We start from the raw sequence: 11,347 nt of genomic DNA on the forward strand, positions 1-11,347 counted from the left end.
ACACACATTTATCATAGCCAGTCCACCCACTGGCTTGTTTTAGGGAGTTGGGAGGAAACCAGAGTACCCTGGAACATGTGGTAGTAACCCCTTAAAAAGAAGATAAATATTGGAAATTATACACAATGTTATTTAAGGGCCTCAAAGTAAAGTTTTTTCTTTTTCTTTTCTTTTTTTTTGAGTGCCAGTGTATGAACTTTTATATTGTATTAAAAGAAATTGCCACAGAAATAATACATTATTGACAACATGTTTTTTTTTTAGTTAATTCAAAATTGCAACATGATTTCTGCTCAGTTAATAATTAATGAATCTATTAATAGTAATAATAAAAGTCGTTCCGGTTTGATGGCGCGGAGCAGCACGTGGGCGTGGCCTCTCCCTGCCTTGGTGGACTTCACACGCGCACGCGAATAACACACTGTGATAAAGTCCAAGTCATGTGCTCGTGCGCTCTGTGGCAGGCGTCTCCTCCTTGGTGAACAGAATCTGGAAATCTGGAAAAGGAAAATGGCTGAACAGCCCGTGTTTCTAAGTGACGACGTCGTTGCACGTTTTCTTAGTTACGACGAGTTGATCCCGAAACTGGAAGAGGTTCTGGGTCAGTTTTCCCGAGGGGTCAGTTCAGAGGTGGTGCAGCCCGTGAGATCTGTGATGCCCATACACAATCACCACGGGTATGAAGATGACCCTTTAACATCACATCTGACACCTGACATCTAACAGATTCCTAACACTGATGTTCTGTAAACAGGTATTTGGGGCTGATGCCTGCATATATTGCACATGAGGACATTTTGTGCACGAAGATGGTGGCCTTCTACAGAAGGGAAGGAAACTTAAATTTACCATCAACTCAAGCCACTGTGTTGCTCTTTAACCCTGAATATGGCAATGTCAGAGCGGTGAGTCCATGAAAGCCTTTTAAAACTTTCATAAGTAATACTATAGTATCAGGTACAGTAATACACACTATATTGGAAAAAGTTTTGGGACACCCCTCCAAATAATTGAATTCAGGGGTTGGGCTTGTCCCCTGAGTTCCAGTGAACTCTTAATGCTTCAGTATACCAAGACATTTTGGACAATTTCATGCTCCCAGCTTTGTGGGAACAGTTTGGTGATGAACCCTTCCTGTTCCAACATGACTGTACACCAGTGCACAAAGCAAAGTCCATAAAGTAACCCTTAACCTGATAGAACACCTTTGGGATGAATTAGAGCGCAGACTGTGAGCCAGGCCAAAACTGGGACGTCATGCACATGAATTTTATATGGAGCTGGTCTGCCCTTTGTTGGGAGCATGAAATTGTCCAGAATGTCCTGGTATGCTGAAGCAATAAGAGTTCCTTTCACTGGAACTAAGGGGCCGAGCCCAACCCCAGAAAAACAACACCTGAATTCAATGATTTGGAGGGGTGTCCCAAAACTTTTTCCAATATAGTGTGTATTACAGTTGATTGATTAAAATATTCACCCCACATAAGTTGAAGAAAGTCTTCACAAAGATGGATTGTATATAAATGAAACGCCACTTGGAGTTTGCTAAAAGGCAGGCAATAGACAGTAACGTGCAGGTATTTAACCTAAAGACAGGAAGAAATTTAAAAAGACAGATATTAAAACAAAAGAAATTATGTAAAAAATTATAAAAGAAAATAAAAAAAAAAATTGCACAATACTTAGGATAATACAAATAATAATAAACTAATCTAATAGCAATACAAATAGTAAAAGAAAGTAAGATTATATAAGACAGACACTGAACTTTTTATTATTATGCTTTTTATGCTTGGGACAAAAGTTCTCCTTGAGAACATCATCTGCAAACTGAAGCACGGTGGTGGTAGTATGATGTTTAGTGTTATCTTTGGGCTGTTGCTTTTCTTTTGAATGCCCTACTGACCTTGTGAATGACCTGCTAGTGACTGATCATTTATCCTGGGCATGTCTTGATTACCTCCTTTGAGTTCATGGTTACTGTTAAGTATGTTTTCTACCAAACTCTAGGGTGTGTTCGGGAAAATGTATGTTTATTTTGAGAATTGTAAATACAGGTGAAGAGTATTTATGTGATGGCAGGTTCAGACATTTTTGCAGATTAGGTTTCTGATAGAAAGGTGTCAGAATACACAGTGCTTGACGGGTCAGGGCTGTTTTGGCAGCAAAATATTAGGCAGGTGGTCATAATGTTATGCCTGGTCAGTGTATGACAAATAATCCTAGTTTGATTGTAACACTGCAAGTGGAGAAGTTTATGAGGGTTGAATACTTATCCAAGGCACTGTAACCATTCGCATAGAATAGCCAAGGAAACATACTGTAGTTTCTGACGTTCATGGTTATTTTTTGCTCTCGGACAGGTTATGGATGGTCTCGATATCACCCATAAAAGGACAGCAGCTGTGTCAGCCATTTCTGCTAAAGTAAGACCCTTATTAAGTTATTGGATTTCAGGTCCTGTCACAGTATGACACAGCAACGACATTAAACACTGACTTTCTTCCACTAGCTGCTGATGCCAGCTCAGTCAGACGTCTTGTGCATCCTCGGCTGCGGCCACCAGGCTGTCAGCCATTACGAAATCTTCACGCGGCTTTTTTCCTTTAAAGAGGTAAACAACTCAAAGGTGAAAAGGTCCATCGGTCAGAAATAGACGCCTCGTCCAATCTGTTCTGTTTCACTTCGGCATGCTGCATAGCCTCACCTCAGCGTTCAGAATAGGAATGTTTGGCGAATATAAACATATCACTTTACACCACTTTATCACTGATTAACTCATTTCAAGGACAGCTATAAACGGATACAAGTGCTTTGTGTGGTGCTTACGTCAATGGACGTGTAAAAATGTAATTGTTGGGAAATTACAGTGGTATAAGCGGAACCAGATCATAACAATCCATAATAATAATTAATTTCCTGTAACACCACACCCCATTGTGTGTTATTCCTTACATATTTAACACACATGCTTATTCCAGACACCTTAAAATAGGCTTTTGAAGGCAGCCGCTGATTCGTCCCATCTCTCTGGTCAACTGGACTGACTTCTTAAAATGTTTAATTTCTGTATAATGATAAACCATTTAAAGACAATTAATATAGTATAAGAACATAGTAAAATAACTCATTAAAGGGTATTTATTAATTATTATTATTTTTCTTTATATGTGTAGTACCGTGCCACTGTGTTGTATTTAGGTGCGTGTGTGCAGCCGGACACTGGAGACAGCTGAGCGGTTTGCAGCGAGGGTCCAGGGTCCCATGAAAGTATTTACTTCTGCCGAAGAGGCAGTGCATGGAGCGGACCTCATCATTACAGTCACTAATTCTAGTGAACCGGTGCTGTTTGGGGAGTGGGTTAAACCCGGTGCTCATGTTGCAGGTTAGAAATGTCTTCACATTCATTATATATGATTTCATACAGGTGTAGTGTAACCAGAGGACACCGGGTTGTGTAACGTGTTTCTGTGTAAACGTTAGCGGTCGGAGCTTGTCGGCCAGACTGGAGAGAACTCGACGACGTGCTGATGAGAGACGCCGTGATTTACGTGGACACCAGAGAGGGAGCTGCAGTGGAGTCAGGAGACATCATTCTGTCTGGAGTGAGCCTGCACTTTATTTTGCTGATGATTTATATCCAGTGACTCAATTCAGGACACATGCAAGACATTCATAACCATCACTTATCATTTCCTCTATTGAATCACAGCAATGATCTCTGAGCTACTTGGGATTGAGTACTCGCTTAACTTTAAACCTTTAAGCACGCCGGGTGTGCTCAGAGAACGTACTGTACATATAAGAAAATAAATGATGTATTAACTTCCAGGGTTAATCTGAATCTAATTTTGGTGTTCTTCCAGGCAGAGGTGTTTGCTGAAGTCGGGGAAGTTTTAAATGGAACTCGGCCTGCCTTGCGCAACAAGACGACAGTGTTTAAGTCGCTGGGTAAAACTTTTTTCCGTTAAGTACAGGCAACATTAGACTAGAGGAAGAATTCGGGCAGCTTCTCTCACAAGCAGACAGACTGATAAGAAAATGTGAACTGCTAAGTCTCACCAGTGTTTGCTTTTTGATAACCGACTTTTGTTTCCCCCGAGACAATAAAGGGACTTCTTTTGCTTCTATTTAAAGTTGTTTCCAGCTAGTGATGATTCAGTTCTAGGACTTAAATCAAGAAATGATGTGTAGCAAAATATATTCACTAAGATTTGTTTCTCTTTGCTTTAGCCATCCATGCTTGAAGTGAGTCAAGTGCTGATCTAAACATCAGTTGCTGGGTGTAAACGGAAATGGATTAAGTATAGCTTCTCTTTTGCAATGCAGGAATGGGGATACAAGATGCAGTTGCTGCTAAGCTCGTGTTTGACAAGTGGAAGAGCAGCCAGTGAAGGACGTGATGTGGAGAGTCACCAGCCGGCGTTTGGCACAATTACAACAACTCTAATTTATAAAACAGAACACGAAGGCACATGAAGTAAATCTCTATTTAACAGACATAATCATGACAGTGGAAAGTGATTTCAGATGAACTAACTGATTAACACTTGTTTTATGAAATCACTGAAGCATGAAGACTCTCATTCAGTTCTACAGAATATTGTTAATACATTGGAAGTGTAGCAGGAGTGCGGTAAAAATAAAACATCTGACATGACTGAAACCTTGCATGAGAAAAATAAATCATCTGTTCTCAACTCGTTCTCGTATGTGTCTTCTCAGTGTGCCTTCCCGTTAAAAGGGATTTCAGTTACACTTGCACGTCTCTCAGGAGCATCATTCCATCCTGACAGCAGATTTTCTGGACAGACAATTCTCATTCTCACTGTATAAGCTAGCAGAACATCGATCTATAATCTATACATCAGATAAACAACAGGCTTTATACAATACTGGGCTGGAATAAACACATCCTCTTTCCCTACGACTGCATGAGTAAATGCAGCACGTATGAATAATCCTAGAGCCGAATTCCGTGTAGTAATTTAGAAAGCTCTGGTGATATAACCGGTCAGTGAACACGTGCGATTTCTAGTGTAACATTTATGTACCAAATATTTGACCCCAATATGTACACGAACTAATAAAAATGAATAAAATCCTAAAAAAATTGATTCCCAACTGTCCCCCTCTCAGGGATCAATAAAGTACATCTATATATATGATTTAAGCAGTATGCAATTTCTGAATCACAAAAAAAAAAATAGTGTTTATAGAATAAGCAAAGGCTATTAAAGGTAGGTTTGCATTTCTGGCAACTTTACATTTTCTTTAAAAATAAAAACGCAGTGTGTAAACAAAATATATAGGCTCTCACGGATAAAATAAAGAAAGGATCATTTGGTTTTGGTGTTAAAAGGCAGCAGGAATTACTTAATGTGAAGGGATATAATGAGGAAAAATCATCCCCATTTCCTCAAGAAAAGAAAACACTCCTAAAACTGACTTGATCTAATTATAATTACAATATGCAAGTAAGAGAGACGTATGTGGTTCATAGTGTCATCCCTCTTATTCCTAACATCCTCCTTCCCCACTGTTCCCGACGCCTCTCCTCAGATGAGTGCAGACGGCTCTTTGTGGACGGTTCGTTCAGAAGATATGGCACTTTGGCTTTGGTTTTTTGACCGGTGGTGGGCACAGGACTGCGCGGATGGCTTCATCGAACACGGTCTTTAGGCCGCGCTGAGTTAAAGCTGAGCATTCCAGATATTTCACAGAACCTGTACATTAGAAACGTATTAAATATGTTATCCAGTATCCGGTTCATGGGAGGTTACAACATATACGAGATGGACGATAGACACAAGAAAACACAAGGTTGTAAAATTACAGGCACAATCTAAATAATAACTAGCTAGTAATGTAAATTAGGTTACATGCATGTGAAAACCGGAGCAAACTACTACTGGGAGATTTTCCAAGAGGCTTTATTATTAACATTACTACTAACCTATTTCTTTAGCCATAGCAAGGCCTTGTGGGTAAGTAATAGGAGTGAGTTTCTTTTCTTTCAGCTTCTCAATAGTGTCCTTGTCTTCCCTTAAGTCGATCTTGGTCCCAACAAGAATGATTGGAGTGTTGGGGCAGTGATGTCTGACCTCAGGATACCACTGTGGGGTAAGGAGGAGACGAGTCACTCAGATTTCACATATAAAAATATAAATATAGATGCATACGGACTTAATAATTAATCTTGTTTATCCGGAATGTATAGTATTATACGGTTTATGCAGTTTACTGGCAAAAGCATTATCTAATGTGAGATTAAACTAAGCATATGAGATTTAGAGGTTGATTACAAGTTTACAAGTAAACAAACTGAGGAGGAGAATAAATCTTGACATGTAGGGAGTGACTAATGGTTGAAATGCCATTTCAGCCCGCTTGCCTTGAAATGACAATTTTACTGGATGCATGAAATCCGTCTTTCAATTTGTAAAAAGATCAAATGTAGTGGTATATCTTGCCATGGATGCTTCATGCAGTATTTATCTGTTTATTTCCAGTAACAAGTTAATTAGTACTCCGATGTAGTCAAACATACATCATCAGTCATGCTATGATAGTGTGTCTCTTACAGGAAGTGCCATTACTGTAAAACATAATCTACATTTAAAATCTACATTGTGCAGTTTCACATAGTGGAACTGGGAGGATGCTTCAGGAATTACAAGCTTCCAAAGCTCCAAATAAATAAGATGAAAATAAACGAGCTGTAAATAAATAAGATGACCCAGATTTTCCAAATAGTGGGATGATGCTATAATGGAAAACTGTGAGCAACTGCTGCCCCACGCCGTACTAAATCCATCTTGTGCTGAACCGACATTCAGCTTCATCCAGTTTAATACAGCGACTCTTTGTTTATTCTCTTACTCACACGTCACAGTGATAACTCGCCTACAAACCCAGTCCCTAATACTGTATCTCTGAGGTGTTGGGATGAGTCAACGTTGAGGTCTATGAGCTTCACAACAGAATTATATTACAGCCACAAGAGCGTGAGCAAACAAAATACTGGAACTGCTTTACGCAATACTCCAGACTAGACACATTATTCTGGGCTCTTCCTCTTTCCTTGCCCTCCAGATGCTTTTCTGAACTTCTCTAACAATTAATTTCATTTTACTTTCTTAGCCACGCAGGTTTCGATAGGAAGTTGCTTACTTTGGCACGGACGTTCTCGAACGAGGCGGGGCTCACCAGCGAGAAGCAAATTAAAAACACGTCCTGTAGAAACAAGAAAAAATAAAAAACTCAAATATGAAATGGAACTTCATCAGAAGTGTAGAATAGGCAAAATCATTTCCGCTCCCTTTCTCGAATCAGCACTGCCGTGTGGAACTGCCGTGAAAATAGAAGCAGCGAGATCTTCAAATGGAAAAGAGTGTGCAAACAGAGGAGGCATTGAGTTTCATTTAGAAGAATAAGTAGTGGTTAGGACACAAAAGGATACTTTATCCATAGTGAAACAAATAGCACAGAGTTTTCATAACAACTGGCGCTGGCACGACAGGCTCACATGAAAAAAATAAAATAAGGACAATAATCAGGGTTGAAATGAGATGGAGTGTTAATATTCACAACGCTGTACCGTTTGAGGGTAGGAGAGTGGCCTGAGTCTGTCGTAGTCCTCCTGTCCTGCTGTGTCCCACAACCCCAGGTTTACTGGCTTCCCATCTACCATCACGTTTGCAGAATAATTGTCAAACCTAAAGAGAGAGAGAGAGAGAGAATTTGTTTGTGTGTACATGACAAGACAGGACAAATACTTCTACTGAGCACAGTGAAGTTGAGAAATGTTTGGAGACACAGCTAGAGGCTGTTCACGGTGATTCCTGGACTTTAACAGAGAAGTGTGTAATGTTACTCACACTGTGGGGATGTACTCTCCCGGGAAGGCATTAGTGGTATAGCTGATCAGAAGGCATGTTTTTCCCACTGCCCTGTAGTTTAAAAAAAGCATAGAATAAATGTATATTAACATTAATATGAATAAGTGTATATTAGTGCTGGAGTACCATTATACCAAATTTTAAATAACACTGCAGTGTAAAACATTTTCAAATGCAGAGATAATACAAGATTTTTAAAAACACAGAACTTCCTAGTTTTATGGAAAAAGTCCGGAGTCCATTCTAATTAAGTAAATCAACTCTTCTGCTTTAAAATGCTATAATAACACCTAGACTGTTTATTATTTAACGTGACTCAATATTTTATGTGATTTGAAGATGTTTAGCCAATAAAGGAAAAGTTGTATGGTCACATATCAACTTATATTATAACTTGTATACACACACATATACTTACACACACACCTACCTCACCTATACATAAATGGTACAGCACCGTATAATATATCCATCTACCAATATCTCTCTCTCTCTATCTATCTATCTATCTATCTATCTATCTATCTATCTATCTATCCATCTATACTGACCAGGCATAACATTATGACCACCCACCTAATATTCTGTTGGTCCCCTTTTTGCTGCCAAAACAGCCGTGATCCATTGTGCACTGTGTATTCTGACGCCTTTCTATCAGCACCAGCATTAACTTCTTCAGCAATCTGAGAAAAAGATTCTCGTCTGTTGGATCGGATCACATGGGTCAGCCTTTGCTCCCCACGTGTATCAGTGAGCCTTGGCCGCCCATGACCCTGTCACCGGTTCACCACTGTTCCTTCCTTGGACCACTTTTGATAGATACTGACCACTGCAGACCGGGAACACCCCACAAGAGCTGCAGTTTTGGAGATGCTCTGATCCAGTGGTCTAGCCATCACAATCTGGCCCTTTGTCAAACTCTCTCAAATCCACTTACGCTTGTCCATTTTTCCTGCTTCTAACACATCAACTTTGAGAACAAAATGTTGACTTGCTGCCTAATATATCCCACCCACTAACAGGTGCCCTGATGAGGAGATCATCAGTGTTATTCACTTCTCCTTTTAGTGCTCATAATGTTATGCCTGATATATCCATAGATACACACACACACAGACATGGGCATATGACAACAATAACTCTCACAACTATTAAAAAGTCAAGACAGACCTGTATAAGCCGAAGTGTTTAACTGATCTCTGAATTATTTTTACATTCTGTTTTATTTATGATGAGGTTATCTCATCCCTTTCTGATTTATGTTTATATAACATGACATGTAAAGGTTTGTCCAGTTAGTTACAACAATAACATTTACCCCCGTCTCTACATTGAGAAACAGCTTATCTCACACACACACTAAATGACTCACCTCTGACTGTTATACTATTATTAAACATTTATTTACAAATGTTAACAACTATACGCGACTTTATTTATGATTTAAAACCTTTTTCTAAGTGATAATTGTGTTGTCTCACACAACCACAACGCTATTTGGGGGATTTAAGCATCCTTAACAAACACGACAAAACTACATGTTTAATAAGTGGCTAAACGGATGGGTTTTGACGCCCTGTACTGGCTGTTATAAACGTGTTATAACATAATAAATACGATTTATAAACATATTATTCATCGTTAAGCTTTATAACAGCACAGGATTTGACTTTCATTTACATGAGCACGAGCTCTACAGGAATGCGGAACACTACCGGAGCTTATGAAACTGATAGCCCGGGAGCTAAAGAGAGAGAGAGAGGGGGGGGGGGGGGGAGAGAGAGAGAGAGAGATAGATAGATAGAGATAAAAGTATAAAAGTATTTACCACAACTACACCGCTAACATTAACACTAACACTGCGTCAGGGTCTCGCGCCAAAGCTTCAGATTAACACAGCAATGCAATGCGCGTGTGTGCGCGAGACGATCAACTACTTGTATTTAACAATGTGTGCGCGAGACGACCAACTATAGAACAGGTAAACCAACACACATACATATATATGAATATACATATAAAACACACACTCACCCGTCTCCGACCACCACACACTTTATGGCTTGCATTTCACTGCTGCTCAAAAATAAATAAAATAAATAAATAAATAAATAAATCTCTACAACAAACTTTTCAAAAAACTTCCTATACTAACTGAGCTACTCCAAAGCCTTCAGCCACCGAGAGATATTCCAGTTAAACAAACAGCAGCCACCACCCAGAAACACACACACACACACTCCTAATAAAATCACAGCTCTTTTAACGCCCTCTTCTTCTCGCTCCTTTGCCATATAAACCCTCTCCCTGTGATATTTTTTTTGCCAACCGTATTACGACGGTCACCTTCCTCGTACCGTGATTGGCTAAAAGTACGCACAGCTCGCTGATTGGACGAATTTACTGCGCGCATATGTTTCTAGCCAATCCTTGAATCAGAAGGCGGGGCTTGTTCGGAATAGAAGTGGGAAAAAAAGTAAAGCAGGATAGTTTTGATGCTCTACCGCCATCCACTGGGGTTAGTGTGTTTTTGTTTCTTTTGACTGGAATTATTATTCATATATGGGCGTTTTATTTTATTTTTGGTAGAAGAATACTCTGAAGATTGAACTTCCCCTGCACCGGCCAAGTAATAATAATAATAATAATAATAATAATAATAATAATAATAATCCTCATCATCGTCATCACCCGGATGAGGAAGGGTTTCCTTTTGTGTTTGGATCCTCCCTAGTTTCAGACTTTTGGGAATTTACTTTATTTATTTATTTTTGGCACAGTCATCTCAGGCTTGCTCATCGAGGATCAATGCGCAATACATAGATCAGGTCCAATAGATCATCACACCCATGTGCTTGTTCAACATCCCATTCCAGATGTATTCCTCCTTTCGCTTAGAATATCCTTTGCTCTTCAGGGAAAGCTTTTCACTAGATGTTGGAGCATGGTTATGGGGATTTGTGATCATTCATGAACAAGAACATTAATAAGATCAGACACCGATGTGAGGTGAGGATGTCCGGGGTTGAGGTCAGGATTACGTGAAGAACACTCGAGCTCTTCCACCAGATCCTTGGCAGACCGTGCCTTCATGGCCGTCAATTTGTGCACAGGTACATTGTCTTGCTGGAAAACGTTTGGTCTTTTTAGTTCCAGTAAAGGAAAACCGTAAGGTTACAGCATACAAAAACATCCTGAACAATTGTGTGCTTCCAATTTTTTGGCATCAGTTTGGGGAAGGAACACAAGGGTGTGATCACATATCCAATAACCTTTTGTCAGATAGTGTATTAGTGCATCACTGGTTTACCAGAAATACTTTCTGGGTAGTTTCCCCACTTGCATCATATACTTTCCGGGGTCTGACGATATTTTTTCTGTCCTACATTTGTAACAGAAAAAGTCATTATTGTAGGCGTGTTCATGACTTTTCTTTCCTGTTTCTG

General features: G+C 39.6%; 2 protein-coding genes across 2 annotated transcripts; one reads left to right on the forward strand and one right to left on the reverse strand.

The window, feature by feature from the left end:
• The first annotated feature begins 393 nt into the window (after window positions 1-393).
• Window positions 394-4,700, forward strand: crym (crystallin, mu). Its single transcript, XM_058405972.1, has 8 exons — window positions 394-677; window positions 755-905; window positions 2,364-2,426; window positions 2,513-2,614; window positions 3,202-3,385; window positions 3,484-3,605; window positions 3,867-3,951; window positions 4,330-4,700. Exons 1-8 carry the CDS (start codon window positions 511-513, stop codon window positions 4,392-4,394), a joined length of 939 nt encoding a protein of 312 aa, XP_058261955.1. The 5' UTR covers window positions 394-510; the 3' UTR covers window positions 4,395-4,700.
• On the reverse strand, window positions 4,473-10,168 carry rac1a (Rac family small GTPase 1a). The gene is made up of 6 exons (XM_058405973.1): window positions 9,936-10,168; window positions 7,881-7,952; window positions 7,601-7,718; window positions 7,174-7,236; window positions 5,957-6,116; window positions 4,473-5,726 (listed from the first exon to the last, which is right to left on the reverse strand). The coding sequence occupies exons 1-6, from the start codon at window positions 9,968-9,970 to the stop codon at window positions 5,596-5,598; spliced, it is 579 nt and encodes a 192-aa protein (XP_058261956.1). The 5' UTR covers window positions 9,971-10,168; the 3' UTR covers window positions 4,473-5,595.
• Between the last annotated feature and the right edge of the window lie 1,179 nt (window positions 10,169-11,347).

Source organism: Hemibagrus wyckioides, linkage group LG13 (assembly GCF_019097595.1).
Source record: "Hemibagrus wyckioides isolate EC202008001 linkage group LG13, SWU_Hwy_1.0, whole genome shotgun sequence".
NCBI lineage: Eukaryota > Metazoa > Chordata > Actinopteri > Siluriformes > Bagridae > Hemibagrus > Hemibagrus wyckioides.

What these genes read in the sequence shown, in the direction of transcription:
- rac1a (XM_058405973.1), bottom strand. Translation starts at nt 9,970, where the DNA reads ATGCAAGCCATAAAGTGTGTGGTGGTCGGAGACGG. An exon ending in TCGAGAACGTCCGTGCCAAA is followed by an intron (nt 6,117 to 7,173) that starts GTAAGCAACTTC and finishes CTTACCCCACAG; the next exon opens with TGGTATCCTGAGGTCAGACA. An exon ending in TGCTATGGCTAAAGAAATAG is followed by an intron (nt 5,727 to 5,956) that starts GTTAGTAGTAAT and finishes TCTAATGTACAG; the next exon opens with GTTCTGTGAAATATCTGGAA.
- crym (XM_058405972.1), top strand. Translation starts at nt 511, where the DNA reads ATGGCTGAACAGCCCGTGTTTCTAAGTGACGACGTCGTTGCACGTTTT. An exon ending in GGCTTTTTTCCTTTAAAGAG is followed by an intron (nt 2,615 to 3,201) that starts GTAAACAACTCA and finishes TGTTGTATTTAG; the next exon opens with GTGCGTGTGTGCAGCCGGAC. An exon ending in GACAGTGTTTAAGTCGCTGG is followed by an intron (nt 3,952 to 4,329) that starts GTAAAACTTTTT and finishes TTTGCAATGCAG; the next exon opens with GAATGGGGATACAAGATGCA.